Genomic DNA, 22,965 nt, shown 5'->3' with positions numbered 1-22,965 from the left:
AGAAGATGGAAATGGAAAACCTTGAGCAGATCTCACGAGTCAGAAATTCTGGGGCAGTCCCACAGCTTGGAAACTGGCCTCACATGCTGGGGGAAAGGCAGCTGAGATAGAGAAAGGAACACCTAGTAGAGGATGTTGGAAGGACCCACTTGGGTTGAAAGATGCGTGCCAAAAGTAGACTATAGACCGAACATGATGGCCACTCAATACCTCTATTGCAAACTACAACACCCAACAGGAGAGAGAACAAAAGGGAATGCCCTGCCGCAGAGGCAGGGTGGGGTGTTGGGGTAGGGGTGGGGGTGGTGGGAGGGATACAGGGAACATTGGTGGAGGAGAATGGGCACTGGTGGAGGGATGTAAACTAAATACAAACATGAAAGTTCATAAGTTTGTAACTGTACCTCATGGTGATTCATTAATAAACAATTTTTAAAAAAAATTCTGGGGCAGAGCCTCACCCACTGTGATTTCAGAAATTCCTTTGATCATTTTGATGGGTGCTCAAGTCTTGTCATATGTACAGAGATGTGCTGTCCCAAACGCCCAGTGTTGAAGGGTGTCAACTATCTCATTAATAATCATTGTTGTTGTTGTTTTCGGAGCATTGGCACAGCTGGTGGTGCCCAGGACTTACTCTTGTGTACAGCTCAGGGACTATGTGTGATGCTGGGATTTGAACCTGGAAGCCCCTGCAAGGCAAGTCTCTATCTCTGCACTCTCTCTCCAGTACTCATTATTAACCTTGTATTTATCACATGCTAAAATGATATCGTGTATATGGGGGTCTAAGAGAAGTAGCATCGTCAAATGATGTTATTTCCATCTCCAGTATGGTCACTAGAAACTGGAGGTTGACATGAGGCTCTGCTGTGTTCCCGTGGGATGGGCCATGCGGGGCTGTGCTGGGGGACCAGCCCCGTGGCCTGTGGGAGAGAGGGGCTCCGGGACACACACACCTGTCTCTTCTCTGCTCTGCACCAGAGCTGGGGGCTGTCCTGGGGCTTTCCATCCTGCTGGGGCGGTGATGGAGATCCCCACTGTCCCCAGCATGATCACGAATGGTCCTGTGGTTAAGCCATGTCACACCAAGGATGCACCAGTTTCTCCCCTGATGATCGGAACAGCCCTCAGCAGAGGACCCGCTCTGCCCTCTGCTGCCTATGTGAGGCTTTCCCTCTGGCAGCAGCTGGTGCTAGGGGTGAGCACCACCTTCAGTGTCACAGGGCGACACTTGCCGCATGCTGTGTCGATACCTCTATTGCAAACTACAGTACCTCACAGAGAAGCACTGCCCTCACACCACCTGAGGGTGGCAATTATTTCCAGTCCACAGCAATGGAAATCGGCTCAGATTCTCCAACAGTGTGGTGTGAGTGGATTTAAAGGCCACTGGAAAATAGTGCCTTCTAGGGCCGGAGAGACAGACAGCAGGTAAGGCACCAACCTGGGTTTGATCCCCAGCATCTGGTTTGGTCCCTGAGGTCACCAGGGTGCAAAGCCAGGAGGAACCCCTGAGCATTGCCAGGTATGGCCCCCCAAACAAAAATCAAAACAGAACAACAAAAAGAAAATAGCACCTTCTAAACTTGCCCAGGGGGGGCCCAAGGGTGCCACTTAGGAATCGCGCTTGCGTGTTGCTGCTGCAGTATGGGGATCACATGGCCGCTCAGACACACCCCAACCCCTCGAATGACAGTCTGATCCCTCCATTCTTGCCAAGTGATTCACGCATGCGAGGAGAATGGCACAGAGTGGAAAGGAGGGCAGGTGGGGGCGACTGTCCCTCCAAGAAAGCAGCCTGGAAGGTGACAGGCAGGAAGGGTGACTCCCATGGTCTCTGCTCCTTTCTGCTCCCTGGACGGTTCCCAAGCGCACACCCTGAGCTTGGGTGCAGAGGCAGAGAGGAGACAGCAGAACCAGAGGGCTAGAAGGCAGAGCGCCTCTCCAGTGTTCTGGCTTGAGTCTCCCACAAACTCAAACCAAAGGGCAATAGGCGCAGATGGCAGCCTTGGCCCTTCCTCATTCCACTCTGTCCCTCCTGCCCGTCACCTCCTCCTAGCCCCAGACACCACCGCCTGGGAACATTTTTCCTGTTAGCTGAGACGTCAGACCTAACTTCCTCTAGGATGAGAAGCGAAAGGGTTGATTCAGCAGAACCAGAGGCCAAGGGGTTAACGAACACACGTCCGAGTGGCAAAAGTTGGACTCAGAACCTTGGACCTCTGGGTCGTAACTCCCAGTTCCCCCAGCTCCAAACAGAAAAGCCAGAAAGGGCTGTTACAGGCTGACCTTCTGTCCCGGTGAGTACGGGGAGCGGGGCCTGTGACAAGGTGTAAAGGTTAAATGGGTCCTGGGAGTAGGACTCAGATCCAGAAGGGCCAGCACCCTTCTAAGGAGAGGAAGAGGCCCAGGAGAGAGAGGGAGTTAGACAGGTGCCCCGCCCACGCTTAAATCCCAGCCCCACATGGTCCCTCGAGCATCACGATCAGAGCCCTGGACACTGCCCTACCGGCTGGCCTGGCACCCCAGCACCACAGAGTCCAAGTGATACCTCATCCTCCAGCATGGGAGCCTCAGTGCAGCTGGCTGAGGCCCCCTCAGTGTCACTTGGAAGGCACCCAGCTCTCGCCCCACCACCAAAAAGAAGAGGAAGAGACAAGCTGTCTCTCTGCCAGGTGAAAGGGGGCGTGTCTGCAAGTGAGGGAGTCTTCTCCTCAAACCAGGCCGGCCAGCCTGTGAGTTGGGACTTGCCAGTCTCCAGAAGAGAGAGAAAATGCATTTCTATTGTCTGAGCCACGAAGTCCTGCCTGCCTTAAAGGGCCAACATCACAAAGCGTGTGAATACACCTGCGGGTCATGCAGGGCGCAGCGTGAACACATCCCTCTAGCAAGGACACTGCTGAGAGCACAGGGCCAGAAGGGGGCAGGTCCACACTGAACAGAAACATGCTAAATAAATGCATAGCCACGAGGCAAGGACTGGGTAAAGAAATATGTAAGTTAAGTCTAATCAGAAGGTAAATGCTCACATATTTTGCTTTTCTAACTGTTCCAAAGTAAACAATGGTGATCACCATTTTTCTGATAAGCCTTCTGATAAGGAAAATAGCACTTGTCTTTGTATGGAGTTAAGGTTCAGTACTGTGTAATTTCACTGAAAGAATTCTTCCGCCTATTTTTAAAATCACATTTTAGAAAGCAAAGTCATTTTAACATGGCTTTGGAGGGTGTTATTTCCTCCCTCAATGTAAACTATTAAAGTGTTTTAAATCATTAGTCATATGGACTCACCCTGCTGAGCCTGAAGAGCTTTATCACACCTCTTCAAAATTTAGTGGTCATACTACCGTCACTGTCAAAGATCCCGCCTCCTGGCTCTTGGATCCCGGTGTCTTCCTGCTCTGGCGACCTCAGCTCCATGCTCTGAATCCCAGAGCTGGTTTGGGGGTGTTTGCTGTTCCCTTGAGCATTTTACTATGGAAGCCTGGTCTCATCGGGGGCAGAGGTTATCTTTGATCTGAGTGTTGCTCTGAAAAGGGCCTCTGCAGGGGGACCCAGCACCAGTGCTGGCTGACCTGGGACCACAGAGTCTGGCCAGGGGCCACTTTCCACCTGGAATCCTCCAGCCCAAAGGCACCTGAAGGTCATCAAACAAATGAGTCACTGAGCTAAAGAATCTGGGGAAAGCATCCAAACTATGTCATTCAGTTCTGCGAAACAGTCTCTCTGTCCTTCCTGATGCAGGACAATAAGTAACCATTGGCTCAAGTGCACCCACCCCTTCTAGAATCTTCCCTGCCTACCATACAGGTACTAGCCCTCAGGAATACTGCCCCCAGGTTAAGAGCACTACCTTCCGATAATGGAGGAAGTGGGTCTGCCTTCTGGTCTTGCAAATCCTAGGAAGGCCTGGGAGAATTCAGTGGCCACGCTTCACTCCCAGGGGACTAGAGCCCTGCGCACCTTCACACCTTCTGTCCGGAGCAGTGGCCACAGCAGCCATTCAGCAGACGGGGTACAGGCTCAGTGAGAAACTCCTCCCTGCTTAGGGTCCAGTGTTTCACTGAAATCTTTCCTCCCTTTTTCGTTTAGGCCCCAGGATCACACCCAGTAGTTCTGGGGTCTTCTCCTAGCTCTGTGCTGCACACAACGCAGGTACCTCACCCCTGTACTAGCTCCTGTCCCCTCTCCTGGGAGTCATAATAAAGCTGAATTTTTAAAACCAGGAAGTAAAAGTAGTTACCTAATGTCAACACATTGGTATGTGTATTTCCTATTTACATATTCCCCTCTGAATTTCCCAAATTTTCCTAATCAGCATATGTGTCCAAGGCCAGGAAGTGATGTATTAAGAAATCCATATGTATTAAAAATGCAGGCTAGCAGAGGCCAATGAGGTAAGGGGGCTGGGGTCAGAGGGGTCACTAATGAGCCAGGGATGTCTGAACAGAACGTGAGGAAAGCACAGGGTGCTGACCGTGGTGGAGAAAGCAGGCGAGGAGAGGAAGGAGGGGTGTAGCGAGCCGGGCAGGGCTGACCCCTCCCACCCTTGTAAGGAGTGACCTCTCTGTGTCAGCGGAGGGGCAGCTGTGGAAAGCTGGAGAGAGGTGAGAGGTGAGGCGGGGTGCGACAACCCCCACCTCCGGGATGTTTCCTTTGTTCATTTTTCTGCTTGTGGCAGGAGAACTCCCAAGCAGTGCTCAGGGGCGGAGGCTCCTGCCAGACACTTGGCCATGTAGGCTGGGCAGTTATTAATGCTCAAGTCCAGCAGTGAGGCAATGCTCAGGCCCAGTGCTGCCGAGGGGCGCCAGGGCACACCCCCACAGTCTGGGGGAGGGGCTCTGAGCTATACCCAGCACGACAGCACTGCTCAGGGGCCATGCAGTCCCAGCAATCAAACCCAAGTCCTCGCAAGTCGAGACATGTGCCCAATCCCTGAGTGCACCCTAGGAGCCCAGGTTTGCAGACTCATCGCCCAGCTTCGAGCCGGAGCACCTGCATTTAGGTGTGGGGTATGCGCTTCTGCAGGCCCTGGGAGGCCGGTCACTCATCGCCCACCACGGCCATGACCTCTGGGACTCACCTTCTATTGTCAGCTCCACAGTCACCTGGCGGGAGCCGCTCCCGTTGGCGGCTTCACAGGTGTACTTCCCCTTGTCCTCCTCACAGGCTGTGTGAATCGTCAGGCTGAAGGCCCCCCTCGGGCCACCGTCTAGCAGGAAGCGGCCACCACTTGAGATGGGCTGTCCGTTTCTGAGCCATGTCACCTGGGGGTCTGGGTAACCCCGGACCTTCAGAAAAGGGAAAGGGAGAGCATTTATGTTCGAGGAGCACTTCCGTGTCCAGACACCATTCTGAGAGACTGACCTGTGCTAACGCAGTCCGGCCTCGGGCTCCACTCTCCCTTCTGTTCTAGAGATGGGAAAAACTAGTTGTGGAGAGTTTGGGTAAATTTTGCAAGGTCCAAGATGTAGAAAGTTGGCTGGCTCAGGCTCCTGCCTCTGAAATCACTAGCTACATAACTCTTAGGTCTGGTTAAAAACTGAAACCAGGCCTGGAGAGACAGCATGGTAGGTAAGGAGCCTGCTTTGCATGTGGCCAACCTGGGCTTGATCCCTGGCACCCCATATGGTCCCCTGGGCACTGCCAGGAGTGACTCCTGAGTGTAGAGCCAGGAGTAACTCCTGAGCATCGCCAGATGTGGCCCTCAAAAAAAAAAAAAAAGAAACTTGAAACCATTCAGGGAAGCTTCACTTGGAGAAGCTGAAGAGGTGGACCAGAAGTGACGTAGGGATGGTGGTGGGAGATTGTGGGCACTTTCGAAGGGTGGGAAAATGCGGTGACTCAGTGCATTGATACCATAAATGTTAACACTATTGTAACCATGTTACCTAAAGTATGTTATAAGGAAAGAGATTATAGGAACAGAAAAAGAAAATCCTAGTTCTGAGGCTCTAATTTACCTTGCGTCAATTAAATGGGCACAAACGTTGGGATTCTAGCCATATGAACACACAACACACTTCCCAATCCACATGTCACAAGCACATTCTGCTTCCAAAGGCATGGCCAAGCTCTCGATGACGAGCTCTTGATGACGCCGAGCTTCCGGTGCCATAACTCATCTTGAGTAGGAAGAGCCTAGACCTGAGCTCCATCACAGGGACCACCAGCCACAGGGTGGGTGAGCCCCCGAGACGTGGCAAACCCTAATGTGTGGTGCAGTCAGCATCAACTACATACTGGGTTTTGAAGACAGCATGAGAAAAGAAGGCAAAATATGTTTTCAAAATTAATTACACTGAAACTATGGCACAATTACTGGAGGCAAAGGGAGTAGGAAGACTGGGAAGAGGGGTCTTTTCTGTGACTTTGGTTATGGATGTGCTAAAGCCTCAGCACATAGTGAGGTGCTAGGCTATGTGCCAAAAAATCTGTAATGTTTTAAACTAAGGACAAATAGCATTGTAGCACTGTTGTTCATCGATTTGCTCGAGTGGGCACCAGTAATGTCTCCATTGTGAGACTTGTTGTTACTGTTTTTGGCATACTGAATATGCCACGGGTAGCTTGCCAGGCTCTGCCGTGCGGGCGAGATACTCTTGGTAGCTTGCTGGGCTCTCTGAGAGGGACAGAGGAATTGAACTCGGGTAGACTGCATGCAAGGCAAACTCCCTACCCACTGTACATCACTCTAGTCCTAGGACAAATAAAGGAAGAAAATTAATACCAATCTTTTTTAATTAATTAATTAATTTTTTAATCAAAACCGTCCTTTCAGCTAGAATATGATTTTATTTTGTTTTTGTTTTTTTTTTGCTTGAAACGTTTTTTAATTAATTATTTATTTTTAATTAGTGAATCACCATGAGGGTACAGTTACAGATTTATACACTTTTGTGCTCATGTTTCCCTCATACAAAGTTCGAGAACCCATCCCTTCACCAGTGCCCATTCTCTACCACCAGTAAACAGAGCATCCCTCCCACCCTCCCCAATCCCATCTTCCCCCACCCCACACTGCCACTGTGGCAGGGTATTCCCTTTTGTTCTCTCTCTCTCTAATGAGGTGTTGTGGTTTGCAATAAAGGTGTTGAGTGGCCATTGTGTTCAGTCTCTAGTCTACATTCGGCATGCATCACCCTTTCCCCGCATGACCTCCAACCACATTTTACTTGGTGTTCGCTTCTCTGAGTTTTCCTCTCCCCAGAATGTGAGGCTAGCCTCCAAGCCATGGAGCCAACCTACTGGTACTTATTTCTACTATTCTTGGGTGTTAGTCTCCTACTCTGTTATCCTATATTCCACAGATGAGTGCAATCTTTCTATGTCTGTCTCTCTCTTTCTGGCTCATTTCACTTAGCATGATACTTTCCATGCTGATCCACTTATATGAAAAATTCATGACCTCATTTTTTCTAACAGCTGCATAGTATTCCATTGTATAGATGTACCAAAGTTTCTTCAACCAGTCATCTGTTCTAGGGCACTCGGGTTTTTTCCAGATTCTGGCTATTGTAAACAGTGCTGTGATGAACATATAAGTGCAGATGTCATTTTGACTGTACTTTTTTGCTTCTCTGGGATATATTCCCAGCAGTGGTATTGCTGGGTCAAATGGGAGCTCAATTTCTAATTTTTTGAGAATCATCCATATTGTTTCCCAAAAGGGCTGAACCAGTCGGCATTCCCACCAGCAGTGTAGTAGAGTCCCTTTCTCCCCACATCCTCTCCAACAGCGGTTGCTTTTATTCTTTTGGATGTGTGCTAGTCTCTGTGGTGTGAGGTGGTATCTCATGGTTGTTTTCATCTGCATCTCTCTGATGATTAGTGATGTAGAGCACTTTTTCATGTGCCTTTTGGCCATTCGTATCCCTTCCTTGGGAAAGTTTCTGTTCATTTCATTGCCCCATTTTCTGATGGGGTTGGATGCTTTCTTCTTGTAGAGTTCAACCAGTGCTTTATATACCATTGATATCAACCCCTTATCTGATGGGTATTGGGTAAATATCCTTTCCCATTCTGTAGATTGTCTTTGTATTCTGGTCACTGTATCTTTTGCGGTGCAGAAGCGTTTTAGTTTAATGTAGTTCCACTTGTTGATCTCTGTTTCCACTTGGTTGGCCAGTTGCATGTCATCTTTGAAGATACCTTTATCTTCAATATCCTGGAGGGTTTTGCTGACCTTGTCTTCAATGTACCTTATGGTTTGTGGTCTGATGTTGAGGTCTTTAATCCATTTTGATCTGACTTTTGTGCATGGTGTCAGGTCGAGGTCTAAGCCCATTCTTTTGCATGTGGTTGTCCAGTTGTGTCAGCACCGTTTGTTAAAGAGGCTTTCCTTGCCCCACTTCACATCTCTTGCTCCCTTATCAAAGATTAGGTGATCATACATTTGGGGTTGTGTGTAGGGATATTCCACCCTGTTCCATTGGTCTGCAGCTCTGCCTTTGTTCCAGTACCATGCTGTTTTAATTGTTACTGCTTTGTAGTAAAGTTTGAGGTTGGGGAGGGTGATGCCTCCCATCGTCTTTTTTCCCAAGAATTGTTTTAGCTATCCGTAATACCAATCTTTTTTAAAGGCAGCTACTAATAGTTATGATGACACATGCTGTTGCTTGGTGATTCTACTGGACAGTACTAATCTTTTCCAATCTGGTTTTCTCCCATTGAAATGATTATCTATCAAGTGTTAAGTGTTAAGCACTTTCCTAGGTACTTTTCTAGGTACTAGAAGCATCTGAGTCTCTCAGCATAAACTTGTTCCAAAAAAAGATATTTCTCCAAAGAGAACATGCAGAGAGTGCCAAGGTACTCAAAAATAAATACTCAGTTTCAGAGAAAGAAAATTTCCCAAAGACCCTCAAACTCCAAAAAGTGCACGGGTCCCGCAGGAAGGACTCAATCTCAGGGGTGCTGGCCCAGACTGCCATCAGCTCACAGCCTAGGACCCAGATAGGAAATGCATGACATCATAGAGACCTGGGGAAGAAGTGTGAAGGTTACAAAGTGGTGGTGGCAGTAAGTTCTCATGACACAGCTGCTCCGGGACAGCAGAAAACATACTCCAGAGGATGCAAAACCAACACCTGCTGGACGCTGCCAAGTGCACCAACAAGGGAAGCCTTTGTGACCCAGGGCAGTGTGTCCCTCGCCTCCCGGCAAAGTCAGAGAGGGTGCAGCACAGCGGCGTGCAGGGGATGGGAAGGAGAAAGGGAGCCAGAAGCAGCATCGTCACCGTTGGCTGTGCTCACCCCTTACAACTGCTCAACACTGCTCATCCTTAGGCACATTCACAGCAGTCAGGATGCAGATGTCTTCCTGGGGAAGGAAGCCTGAGGTCACAGGGAACCCCCCAAAGTGAACACTCACCTCCCTCATTGGGAGCACCCCCCACCCCTTCTTGCCAGTTCACAAGTCTCACAGGTCCAGCCCCCTCAGTCTCACTCCTCACTAACTAGTAGTCAGTCCTCGGTGAAAAATAGACAAAAGCAAAATAAAACTCCTAGTAGTCAGTATCACCTACTTGCAATCTTTGTGGAGAAGTGAACCCCTATTTATTTCTTTTGCATTTGGGAGAAATGGCTTCAACTGTACACAGCTGTACTCAGGCTCACTCCTAGCTGTGTGCTTGGGGGCACTTCTGGCAATGCTCAGGGGATCACTTGTTTGCTGGCTGCATGACAGATGCCTTAGCTTCTGTACTGTCTCTCCAGTTCACTACTCCATTCCTTTTACTTAACCATTATTTTCTAACATCACTGCAAATGACACACAAAGCCACTGTAAAACAGAAAAAAAAATCTAAACAAACATATGTGATCTGTTTTATTAGCGTGCCCATAAGACTAATGTACAGCACAAAAATTCACTAAGTAGTTTAGGGCGTTGGAAAATGGAAATGAAAGGGCAATACACATAAACATTCTGTATTATTGAAGGTGACAAGTGTCATGAGCCCAGAAAAGCAATGTCACCTTGTGCGATCTTGGCATGAGGTTCCTGCAGGGAAACATCAGATAACAATTGCTCTGTTAAGACTGCTCTCATTTTCAGAACACTGAGGAAGGACTTTACAGCAGGAGAAACCCACCCAGTCTGGTCCTGCCACTAATTTTCAGATCATCATCATCTTTTCCTTCGCCTTGTGAAGCAAGACCAGTCTCAGTTTGGATGCTCGAGTAATTTTTGGTCAGCATCGGAGAGAGGGATAGCACAGGACTGGCACGGGGGCACCAGGAGGAGATTAATCATTAACTGCACCAAAGGTGTCCTCACATTCCACAAACAAGCACTTGGCCCCCTGCAGCAGGCCAGCTCTGGTGGCCCTATCGGGCACGGAAGCATCAATGATTAACTGGGATACTGCAAGTATTCTAAAGCCTGGGACATGGATAGGACACCTCTATCTCTATCCTTTCCATTTCTTTCACACACACAATTTACTTGTAAAATGCTAAATATCCTGGGATCCAAAATATGTTGAAATTAGCACGTGCTGGAGGCTGCAGCTTGCCTTGGGGTCAAAGCATCTACAGCGGATGTAATGGGGCAACTTTGTTGACCTTGCTCATTCCCAAGGTTGGAATGCTTTGCAACTCCCAATTCTAGTCTTCCTGATGTGGGGAGTCAACTACTGCCTGACATCACCTAGAAACTATTAAGCCTCAATCCCATTTTTCACTGCCTAACACAGTCCTAGGCTCCTGGGTGGACTGGGAGAAGCCTGGGGTCCTTACCCTGGGTGGCATCTCTTGCCAGTGCCTGCTCTGCCATCCTCGCTGACCTGCAGCTAAGAAGCTGCCGCTGGGTTTCTATAACCAGAAATCCACCCACGGTTGTCAGGAAGCCTGCAGTGGAGACTCACTTCTGATACTGGTGACAGTGTCAGGGGTACACAGAAACCAAGCCTGGCATTTGGGGGCTTCTGTCTGCAAACCCTTCATTCGAGGAGCGGGGAATGTGCTTGCTTGCCCACTGAAGGGGGCCCAGGGAGGAAGGACACCAACTGCCCTCACAGGACACGCAGCTGAGGACAGAGGCATGAGGCCTGTGGAGTGGGTTTCTTGGCAGTGATCCCTCACAACAGACCAAGCGGCCATGGGCCAGTCTTGGACTGTTCTCTAGAGTGACAGCAGGACAGAGCTAGCGGCTGACGTACCATGTTCCTCCAACATGCAACGTCGCAGCCTAACTTGCCGTGTGATGGTATCAAGCTCGGGCCTTGGGCATGAGGCTGCGACTTTGTGAGTGGGGTGAGGGCTTCTACAGAGACCCCAGGGGCTCCCCCAGCCCTCCATGGCATGAGTGCATAGGGAGCACATGCGGGGAAGGGCCAGGCTGTGGTGCTGTCCCCGGGCACTGAACCTGCTGCTGCCATGCTAAGCCATGGCCAGCCGTGGGAGCTCAGAAACACACTTCTACCATTTATGGTATTTCCAGTATTTCCAACATGGCAGCGGGAAGAGTCTACGGTGGACAGGGTGGTGCTGTGTGTGTGCCCGAGACACACGAGGAGTGTCAGAGCGAGCGTGGCCCGGGCTTCCTCCTCTTCCCGTCCAGCTCACTCCCGCAAGCTCTTGCCACCACTGAGGCAGCATCGCTGCCCCCAGGGACCCACTTTGCATTTGGGCACTTCTTTCCACTCCCTCTGACCTCTTCTGCATCCTCCACAAGGCTGAGCTCCTGTAATCCTCTAGCGGGGAAGTCTCAGTCATCCTGGGGACACACATGCGAGTGTGAACATGCTTCCGCCACAAGGGGCTTCTAGGAAATGGACCCAAAAGACCATTTCTGAGGAGAATTCATGTTTTTGCCACAGTAAACATATTTCACTGGAGGCTGTTTTTCTTGAACAAAATGCTTGGGAACAAATAAATCCAGGCCATGACCAACAACTTGTCATAAAAATAAAGATAGAGAAACCATAACCCCTATAATAATTTTAAATAGTAAAACTGTGTTCCAGAAAATGTCCTCAAAACCTTTAAGGCCTCAGAAGGCCTTTAAAAGGAATGAGGACATGTTCCGGGGGGGGGGGGTGTACGGGGGAGGCAGGGCTCAGGCTGGCAGGCTGGGTGACCGTGACCCACACACGGGGAGGCTGGCTTCCAGAACCAGTACCATCTGGACATGCTCTTTGAGAAAGAGTAACACTGTGGTGCAATAAAAAATTAAAATAAAATAAAAATAAATATAGACAGAGAGTGAGATATTCTTTTTTAAAAGCCAGGGGCCAGCTGCACTCGGGGACCAGTGCTGCTGGTGCCACTCAGCTCCCTGGCAGAATGGCCCATGGGTCCAGCACTCAGGCCTGGTAGGGAGGTACATAAACCACCGGGGCTGCCCCTGGACATGCTGTGGGGGGAGGGGCAGCAGTGATGGGGGCCTCACTCAAAGCCTCCTGCCTGTGCTGACCACGTGGCCCCAGATGAGGTGCTGTGTGGGACGCGACGTCTCTTGCCTCAGATTGGTGCGAAGGGCTGCATGGAGCCCAGGCCGGGTGTTGGGGACAGACTACCGAGGCCGACAAAGACAGGCCCCGTCTGCATGCCCCCAGCAGGCTGAGAGCATCTGCCCTCCTGGGAGCCTGCGGATGGCAGAAAGGGGTGGCTCTGTGCTCTGGGCAGGGTCTCCTAGGCAGGGCGGCCGCTGTGTTGGGCAGGCTACAGCAGGGTGGCCCTCCTGCGGGTTCGGGCCGCTGCTCCGATGGAGGCCCCCAGGTTGGAGAGAGAAAAAGACGAAGGGACCGCCCAGGGTGGCGGCAGACCCGGGGAAGGAACACTCCAGCGGGGCTGGGAGCAGTACGCAGAGGTGAAGACACCTTGGGGTGAGGCTGTCACGTGACCCTGTGTCACTCCCGCTGAGTGACTCCGTGGATGCTGAGGGGCTGAGGCTGGAGGAGAACGCTAAGGAAACGTGTCAGACAAAGCTGACTCCACAGCACCTCGGCGGCCGGGGGGGGGGGTCCTGCCCAGCGCCCCTAGACAGCAGCTTCTCCAGTCAGAAGTAAACGCCCGCGATCAGGGAGGAGACTCGGGACAGTGACGGGAGTCAGAAATGGATTCTGACAAACTCACGATGCTTGAGGAATTGGCGGCACACTCCCCCGCTCAGCCCCCAGTCTCACACACACACAGGCAGGTGCTCAGCGGGCGGACGCACAGAAGAGCATGGAGACCGCCAGTCAGGCCGCAGTGTCTCCTGAGCCCACAGCAGGCGTGGATGCGGAGGGCGGGAGTGCCCGTGAGCCCCGGGCTACAGGAGGCCCTTCGTGAAGGCGCTGAACGCCCTCCTTGCCACAGCCAGAAACTGACAGCAAGAGAGCGCGCCCGCTAACAGGGTGGCCCATCCCTGTCTGGCCTGTGAGACACTAAGGGTGGGCTGTGAAACACCAGGCGAGCACGCGGACTACCCACCTGCAGCTGGGCGCACAGAAGGGATCCAGCGTCCTGGACAGAAGGAGAGTCCCAGGGGCCAGGACTCTCACTGCCCGTGCCTGCCTCACCACCCACAGACACCCACACCCCACCCCTGCAGGCCGAGGCCCCGTTTCCCACAGGCCCTACTAAGTCAAAGAAATAGATTTTCTTTGATCTACATGAAGCTTACCAACACACGCCACTTTGCATCCTCCTCCCCCTTTAGGGTGGTGACTCAAGGGACCCAGTGGATCCTCCCTGCGATCCTCAGCCTGCCTGACATGTGATTTATTAGAGCCCTAGGAATGCTGGGGGATGCATGGGTGCCTCGTGGTGATGGGGTGGGGGCACCCCAGGAGCCAGCCAGCAGACCAGGGCTGCACTGGACGCTCAGGATCATGTGGTGCTGGGGCCGGCAGCGCTCGGCCCACGGACTGTCCCTCCAGCCCCAGGTTCCCTGCAACGAGGAGGCTTGCACATGTGCTCTCCTCCGGCAGCCCAGCAGCAGGGAGAAGCCTCTGTGTGAAGGGGAAGCTGGGTCTCCTCTAGCAGTGCTCAGGGGATATTCCTGATCTGGCTGAGCCAGAGACCAAGCTAGGGTAGGCTTCAGGCAAGGTGAGCACCTTAACCGAGGGAGAAGTTCTGTTGTTGTTTGAAACTTGAAACACTGCAGTTTACAAAGTTGTTCATAGTATTGTTTCAGGTATTCAGTGTTCCAATCCCAATCCCACCACCAATGTGACCTTCCCTCCACCAATGCCACCAGTTTCCCACACACATCCCCAAGCCACAGTGAAATCCACTCTCTAGTGCTTGTACCACATCTCACAATGCTGCTACTAAAGACATCGTCTGAGGATTCACTGTACCTGGGGCTAGTGGAGCTTCTGTGTTACTGTTTTCACTCACTGTGCTCATGGGCTTCTACACAACTTTCCCATAGAATCCCACTGGCTGTCAGTACTTGGAAACTCGGAGGAGCTGTGGAACTGGACGACTTAGCCGCTTGGCATCTCGGCCTACCTGAGATTATCTGTGCAGCTGTGAAGCTTTTATATTCTTGAGGATGCTGGGTGTGGGAGGGAGAGCCGGGACTCTTGGCTCCCCTCCCCATCCAGAGAGCTCAGCCTGGGACAAATCACTGGTAGGGTCTCCAAGGGACAAATCAGTGGTAGCATCTCCAAAGGACAAACCAGTCGTAGCACACAAGGCCCAGGAATATTGCTCCATGGTTGGAAGCCTGCCTCATGAGCTGGAGCAGAAGGCAGCTGGGATAGAGAAGGGATCACTAAGTCAATGATGGAGGGCTCGCTCAGGATGGAGATGTGTGCTGAAAGTAGATAAAGGACCAAACGTGATGGCCTCTCAGTATCTGCATTGCAAACCATAATGCCCAAAAGGAGAGAGAGAGAGAGAGAGAGAGAGAGAGAGAGAGACAGAGAGAGACAGAGAGAGAGAGAGAGAGACAGAGAGAGAGACAGAGAGAGAGACAGAGAGAGAGACAGAGAGAGACAGAGAGAGAGACAGAGAGAGAGAGAGAGAGTGTATGGGGAAATTGTCTGCCACAGAGGCAGGTGAGGGGTGGGATGGGGGGCTTGTACGGGGGGATAATGGGGACATTGGTGATGGAGAATGTGCAATGGTAGAGGGATGGGTGTTTGATCATTGTATGACTGAAATTCAAACATGAAAGTTTTGTAACTATCTCATGGTGATTCAATTAAAAAAAACCAGTGGTAGTGTCTCCAAGATTAGTCCTAAGGGAGAATGCCAAGGGAGACTCCATGTTGGTGCCTTCCAGGTTCCTCTGGACTCACAGCTCCTGAATGTCCTCTGGGATGGTGTGGGACCCAGCATGACAGGGTGAGGGGACTCTCCACACAAAGCGGGGCCCTGGGTGCTGAGGGGATCCATGCTTACAGTGGTTGAGGCTGGCACCAGAGCTCACCCTCTGGTTTCTACCACCAAGTTGAGACACACTCAGATAAGTGACAGCAACAATCTGAGGCTTGTGTCCGGGGTTCATTGGCTCAGTATCCCAGTGAGAGGCCCTCCCTGGGGGAGCTGTTCCGCCCCTCCCCCTGATACACATGGGCTGCCTGGTGTGGGTGCCATCACTTAGTCCCCCCAGCCAAGGTGCCTGGGCACCAAAAATGGGTAGATGAGCCATGCCAGCCTGCCAGAGCTCTTCCCTGCGTCTTTAAACTAGAATAAAGACGCACCAACGCTCCTTCACAGGGATCCCACACTGGGGCAGCAGAGGACCAAAGCTCTCTGTTCCCACCCTCTCATCCCACCTGTCTTCCCAGCCCCAACCAAGAGGAAGACAGTCACATGCAAAGATGCCACAGATACAGGGAAGAGGAGAGAGAAAACATAACCCTGATCACAGACCCACCAAGCTTCAAGAAACAACACATTAAATTAAAAAATAATAATAATAAAGAAACAACGTATCTGTTTCTGGGAGCTGGGGGAAGTTGTTAATAACATCACTGTTATAATTAACATCACTGTTAACAAGAGTCTGGTGAATGTGAGCATGCGTGAAGGCTGTACTGATCCCTCAGCATCTGACCTCGGGCAAGTTACCTAACGATTCTAGACCTCAGGTTACATGACATGCAAATGGGACACACAACCAGCAACTCCTTTCATGGCAGAACCCACAATGAAATGAGAGAACACAATGACAGTTTAAAGGTTACATCCTCTCTCTCCTTTCTTCAAAGTCACTAATCCTTCATTAGCAGGCACCCTAGGATCCATCCAGCTCCCAGCTTTATTTTATATTTTTACTTAACATTATATTTGGTTTACTCTGCTATTAATAATGGTTTCTCGTGGGCATAGTTCCAACACCATACCCCCCACCAGTGCACCATCTCCCTCCCCCAGGGAACCAGCCCCTCTTCCTCTCAACTCCCCCAACTCAAATGTGTGGTTCTGTTGGTTTCCCACTATGAAACCTTGGGATTTTTGTCGAGCTTTATTAACAGCATCAAACTGTTCCTGCCTTAAGAAACCTCAGACCCTGTGAACGGCTGGGCTTTCGAGGGCCCCTCTTACACACCTGCATGTTGGCGAGCAACTTCACTCTAGCTTGTTTTAAAATAGACATCACAAACCAGAGACACAGTACGGAAGGTAAGGAGCTGTCTTACGTGCAGCTGCTCTGGCCATGATTCTGGTTCGAATTCCAGGCTCACGCTCCCATGTCCCCAGGCACAGAGCCAGGAAGAGCTGAGCACTATGAGCTGTGGCCCAACACTGCTGTTAGCTAGCAGCCCGACACTGTAACAGAGACCTTTCACTGTAGCTGAACTGTTCTCTGAGTTTCATTTGAAGAGCTAAACCCGATTTGAAAAGTATAATTTTCATGTGACATCAGAAGCCCAGTTTAAACAACCATGCAGCCCATTGTTCGAACGCTACACCATCCCACTCCCCTCCGCCGCATGCAGCCTGGAGACCAAGGTCATCCCCTTGATTTCTGCTTCACTGATGAACGCAGCCCTGGAATTTTAAGGGCTCGAGCGAGTGGAAGGAAATAAATCTGGGTGATAAATCTAGTTTGAAGCCAGTCTGGTTGGGCCTGGAGAGAGAATGAGATATACTTCCCTGGCAGAAGCATGGAGCAGCATAGCTACTCCCCAAACAACACACAGACCCCTGGCAACTGGCCCTGACGCCCCAGCAGGTCCAAACAACACAGTCGTCTTGAACTGGCCACAGGTTACACTGGGAATATGTGACCACACCAATAATCAGAGAATGTGAGGTAAAGGCAAAAGTGGGCTCCGGGGAACCCAGGGTTCCTAAGTCCAAGAATCACTTGACCTGGCCTCAGAAGCTTGATTTCCAACCGCTGGGCTCTCCAGGAGGTCCCCGAGCCAGCATCTGCTCCCCGCACACCTCACCCTGAGTCTGTTCTGCTTGGACTCTTGCAGGTGGCCGGCTATGGGCGGTGGGTGCTTGGTGAGCAGGTGCGGTTTTGGCAGCAGGACCGCTCCGCCTCCTGCTTCAGTGTGGCTCTGAAAGTCCCTCTGTGATGCTGGCGGGGAATATCTGGCACAGGAACAGAGAGCAGCTCGGGGCCAAGAGTCCCTCTACGGTTCCAGCTGCACCAGGGAATCAGTCCAGACAGGGAATGAAAAGTTGCTCCTTGGGTATGCCAGTCCATCAGGCACAAAAACATAAGCCAACACTCCAGAAAGTGCTTTCTTCTCACCAAGACATCGCTCGTATAAGGTTAACATGCCTGTTGGTACGTTTAGTCAAAACAACAACCAAAGCAGATCTCTGCCCAGTTTGTGCTGGAGGCCATAACTCATTCCTGCCATTTCTTCCCGTAGTTTCTGCAATAACTTTAAACAAAGGTCTTATACAAGTACAACTGTATTCATTTTAGTTTTAGTCATTTTTTCTCAATTTCTTAATATATGGAATAGTACTTTCAGCTCTCAAATCTTCCCCAATATACAAATCCTTCTCCTACCCTCAAAAATTGCATTACAATTTTCATGCTAATATATACAGTACTTGTTTCAATTTAGCTCTGCTCACTGCCAAACTACTTGGTATATTACAGTTAAATTTATTAAACTTTTATTTTTTCCCAGAGTTAGCTATTGATGATTTTGCTCGTTGGTTAGTTGATCTCTTTGTTTTACTTTTTTTTCTATTTAAAGTTTTTTCTAATTAAACATTTAAAAAAATTAAAGCACCATGGGGTTTACAAAGTCATTCATATGAGGGCTTTAGACACAGTGCAGTGCATTCCAACACCAATCCCACCCCCAGTGTCCTCTTCCCTCTGCCAGGCTCCCTTCCACCTGCGCTGCCTGCCACCTTAACAGACACACTTTTAATTTTGGTTGTTGAAGTTTAAATGTTTTGTTTTCACTCCTGCTAACTGTCTAGTCTGGATACTCAGCTATATCACTCCTCGGACCCCCTTTGGCCCTGCTCCCTGTTGCTCTTCATCTATCTCTTCTTCCCCCTTCAATTGCTCCCCTTCTACCTATACTCTGGGGTCAAGGGTGACCTAGGCATCCCCCTTTCAAACATTGCATTCCCTTGTCCAATTCTATATACCACATATAAGTGAGATTCCCTCGATCAGTTCTATATACCAGCGTTTGTCCTTCTTCTGGCCCACTTTGTTCAGCACACACAATATCCTCTAGTTCCATCCACATTGCACCTAATTGCATGATTTCATCTTTCCTTAAAGCTGTGTCATATTGTTTCACTTTTTAAATTTTTATTTTATTTTTTAAAAGCACTCCACTTTCTCAAGAGAACTATAAAATTCTTCTCAGTAATGGAAGAATCAGATGATTCATCAATTGCTTTTCTGTTTTTTCTCGATTGGACATCCTCCCTGGAACATCCTGTCATCCTCTCCCAGCCAAAACTGGAGACTTGCTCGGCCGCTGCCTGGTGATACCAGAACACACCTTCCCTATCACCTGTGAAACTTTTGCTCGAATGTTGCACATTGTTTGAACACCTTGTCCTCCACTGGTTTCCTAAGATTTAACAGTTAAAAAATTCAAACCTAACATTTCTTAACGTGTGTGTGTGTGTGTGTGTGTGTGTGTGAGAGAGAGAGAGAGAGAGAGAGAGAGAGAGAGAGAGAGAGAGAGAGAGAAATAGACAGACAGCCAGATAGAGACAGAGACAGAGAGAGACAGAGAGAATAAGAGTCTTCTCTTCCTCCTCGACAATCTAAAATGATTGTCTTTAGGGTGCGTCTTTATTTATTCACTGTTTAGAAACTTGGTAGTAGGTTTTTAAATTTTATTTATTAAAAAAAATTTTTTATTGGCAATGCCTGTCTTTCAATTTTGAGGAATTCTTATGTTTCAACAATTCTCTCTCCTCTGCTTTTCTGACTCTTTATAGAACTCCTCTGAGATGGCTCTTGGCCTACTAGACTCACCCCCTACACTGCTTCTCTTTCCTCACTGATTTCCATCTTTTTGTTCGCTCCAGGAAAGTTTCTCAATGTTTTCCCTCCAAACACTCTATGGGGTTTATTATTTTGGTTATGATTAACTCCCCTCCCCACACCCCCCACACAATGTGTTTCTTTGTTTTAAAAAACTGTTTGTATATCTATCTTTTTTTTTTCTTTTTGGGTCACACCTGGCGATGCACAGGGGTTACTCCTGGCTCTGGACTCAGGAATTACCCCTGACAATGCTCAGGGGACCATATGGGATGCTGGGAATCAAACCAGGGTTGGCCGTGTGCAAGGGAAATGCCTTACCCGCTGTGCTATCGCTCCAGCCCCTATATATCTTGAAGAGAGGCAACACCTTCTCTGAGGGGAGTGGGGTTTCTCTGAGGTTTACTCTACTCTTCTAATTCTACATGGCTCCTCTTTTGGTCCTTTGTGTCTCTCATTAAAGAGGCTTCCCCAAAGCCCCCGGTGAGTCTTCACTAACTTTTTCATCCATGTGAGTGAAGAAATTAAAAATTTTCTGTTCAGTGTGGAGCTCGTCAGTGATGTCAGGGGTCAAACTCTGGGCCACCGGTATCTGCCGCTCCTCTCTCCAGACGGTCAATTGCCACAAAGAAAAATCTTCCAATTTTCTACTTCCCTGGTGGTGGTGATATGGTAATTAAATCTACCAGCACTTAGAAATCTGAGTAAGAAAAAGTCAAGGAGGAATTTCGCTTACTTCTTTTTATAAAACTATGTAGATTTTTTTCAGAGGAAAATTGTCCGACTGCTTTCCTCTTTTAAGAAAATTATTTCTTTAAGCTTCTCCAATCCAACTCTCCACCATCGCCCCCTTCTCCCTCTCTCACGCATACCTTAGTTTTGATACCTACAGATCTTTTCCAAATCTGTTTTGCCTGTTGCCAGTTTACATCCTTATATCACACCCATAGATAAAATCATTCAAAACAGGTCTTTTTTCTAATTAATTATTCTTTGTTTTATACACCTTCTTGTGAAAGACTTTTTTTCTTTTCTTTTTTGAAAGCTCACAGTATCCGTTGAATATCACTCCTTTGAACCACATCAATGTTTGTTTGTGTTTGTTTTTGCCACACCTCAGCAGAGTTGAGGGCTGACTTCTGGCTCTGTGCTCAGGGCTTGCTCTGGGCTGTGCTTAGGGATCACTCAGGGTTGTGCCCAGGAGAACATATGCAGGTGCTGGGGATTGGAATTCAGCCCTCGACCTACCCACTATTCTACCCACTGGCCTTGAGCCACATCTTTATCCAATCATCTCTTGATGAACACTTACGTTCCTTTCATACATTTACTCCTGTAAATAACAGATGCAATAAACATTGAGCTGTATGTAGCTTTTTTTTTTTTGTATGGACACAGGAAGACTTAACAAATGTTATGCTTTTGTAACCTGCGAGTCATTTGACTCTACATGATATTTTCCTCCAGGGCATCTGTTCTTTTTTTTTTTTTTTTGCTTTTCCGGTCACACCCAGCGATGCTCAGGGGTTACTCCTGGCTTTGCACTCAGGAATTACTCCTGGTGGTGCTTGGGGGACCATATGGGATGCCGGGGATCGAACCCGGGTTGGCCGCGTGCAAGGCAAACGCCCTACCCGCTGTGCTATCGCTCCAGCCCCTGTAGCTTATTTTTTGAATCACAATTTCATATTCTTCAGATAAATACCCAGGAGTAGAAGTCCTGCATCATACGGTAGTTCTGCCTCTAGCTTCTTGGGAAAACTCTACTGTGTTTTCCAAAACAGTAGCAGCAATTCTGTGAATTGCACCACGTAGGTACAAGAGAGTGCCTGTTTACTCTATACTCTGCCCAACACTACTCCTCATTGCCTTTTTAAAAATTATTATTTAATGAGGCTAGAGCAATAGTACAGCAGGTAGAGTGTTGACTCATATGCAGCCAACCCGGGTTCGATTCCCAGCATCCCATATGGTCCCCTGAGCACCGCCCGGAGTAATTACTGAGTGCAGAGCCAGGAGTAACCCCTGAGCATCGCCGGGTGTGACCCAAAAAGCAAAAATATAATTATTATTTAACTGCATCGCCATGAGATACATGGTTACAAAGTTGTTCATGATTGAGTTTCAGTCATATAATGTTCCCTTCACAAGTGGATATTTCCCACCACCAACGTTCCCAGTTTCAACGTTCCCAGTCCCCCCATCCTGGCCACCCCTTCAGCCTGCCTCTATGGCAGAAGACCGGCTCCCTCCCTCCCTCCCTCCCTCCCTCCCTCCCTTCCTTCCTTCCTTCCTTCCTTCCTTCCTTCCTTCCTTCCTTCCTTCCTTCCTTCCTTCCTTCCTTCCTTCCTTCCTTCCTTCCTTCCTTCCTTCCTTCCTTCCTTCCTCCCTTCCTCCCTCCCTCCCTCCCTCCCTCCCTTCCTTCCTTCCTTCCTTCCTTCCTTCCTTCCTTCCTTCCTTCCTTCCTCCCTTCCTCCCTTCCTCCCTTCCTCCCTCCCTCCCTCCCTCCCTCCCTCCCTCCCTCCCTCCCTCCCTCCCTCCCTCCCTCCCTTCCTTCCTTCCTTCCTTCCTTCCTTCCTTCCTTCCTTCCTTCCTTCCTTCCTTCCTTCCTTCCTTCCTTCCTTCCTTCCTCCCTTCCTCTCCTCCTCCCCCTCCTCCTTCTCTTCCCCCTACTGTTACTGAAAGGATATGACAATGATAGTTGGAAACGATCACTGCTTTTGCCATGAGTCATTCTTACAGGTGTGAGATGAAACTTCATTGTGTCTCTTGCATTTCTCTGATAAGGTTTGGGTAATGCTTTTATTATGTATGCTATTGGACATCTGTATATTTTCTGTGGAGTATTTATTAAAATCTGCTGACCAGTTTTTTAAATTAGGTTCTTTGTTTCTCTTAAGCTGTATGAGTTTTTTTTTTAACATACTTTGGATATTGACCTTTTATCAGATATGTGATATGCCATATAATCTCCAAATTAGTAGGCCATGTTTTCATTCTGTTTCTATTTTCTTCCACTAGACAAAGGTTTTCTATTTAATGTAGTCCCAACTATTTATCTTTACTTCATTTCTCTTGCTGTTGGAGTAGAAAAAGTTCTAATATTAATGTCATGTGTATTTCCACCTATGCCATATTCTAAGTACTTTTGTGACTTGAGGGTCTTACATCTAGATCCTCAATACACTTCAACATTTTTTTCCTAAACTTTGGAGTTAGAAGGTAGTTCAGCTTCACTGCTTGAGGCATACAGTCACCCTAAGACCATTTGTTGAAGAGACTCTCCTTCCTTCACTGCATGGTCTTAGTCCCTTTGCTATAAATTAAACACTGATGAATGTGTGAGTTTATTTCTAGACTTTCAATTATATTTCATTGATCCATGTGTTTATCTTTATTCTAATACTATACAGTTTTAGTTACTGTTACATTTATTTATTTATTTATTTATTTATTTATTTATAATTGATGCACAGTACAAAGTTGCTCATGATTGGGCTCCAGTCATACAATGTTCTAACACCCTTCCCCTCACTAGTGTACATTTGCCACCACCGATACTGTTACTTTTTCATACAGTTTGAA

The 22,965-nt window shown here is 48.9% G+C and overlaps 1 protein-coding gene across 1 annotated transcript in view; it reads right to left on the bottom strand.

Moving 5' to 3' along the window:
- Positions 1 to 22,965, bottom strand: part of MYLK (myosin light chain kinase) — a 285,085-nt gene that overhangs the window by 132,251 nt on the left and 129,869 nt on the right. Inside the window, exon 3 of the mRNA XM_055127484.1 lies at positions 5,087 to 5,294. Coding sequence (XP_054983459.1) covers positions 5,087 to 5,294 — 208 coding nt within the window. The remainder of the gene's footprint in view (positions 1 to 5,086; positions 5,295 to 22,965) is intronic.

This window comes from Sorex araneus, chromosome 2, assembly GCF_027595985.1.
Source record: "Sorex araneus isolate mSorAra2 chromosome 2, mSorAra2.pri, whole genome shotgun sequence".
Classification (NCBI taxonomy): Eukaryota; Metazoa; Chordata; class Mammalia; order Eulipotyphla; family Soricidae; genus Sorex; species Sorex araneus.
Note: the sequence above shows the minus strand (reverse complement) of the source record. Positions and strands in the feature narration are given on the sequence as shown.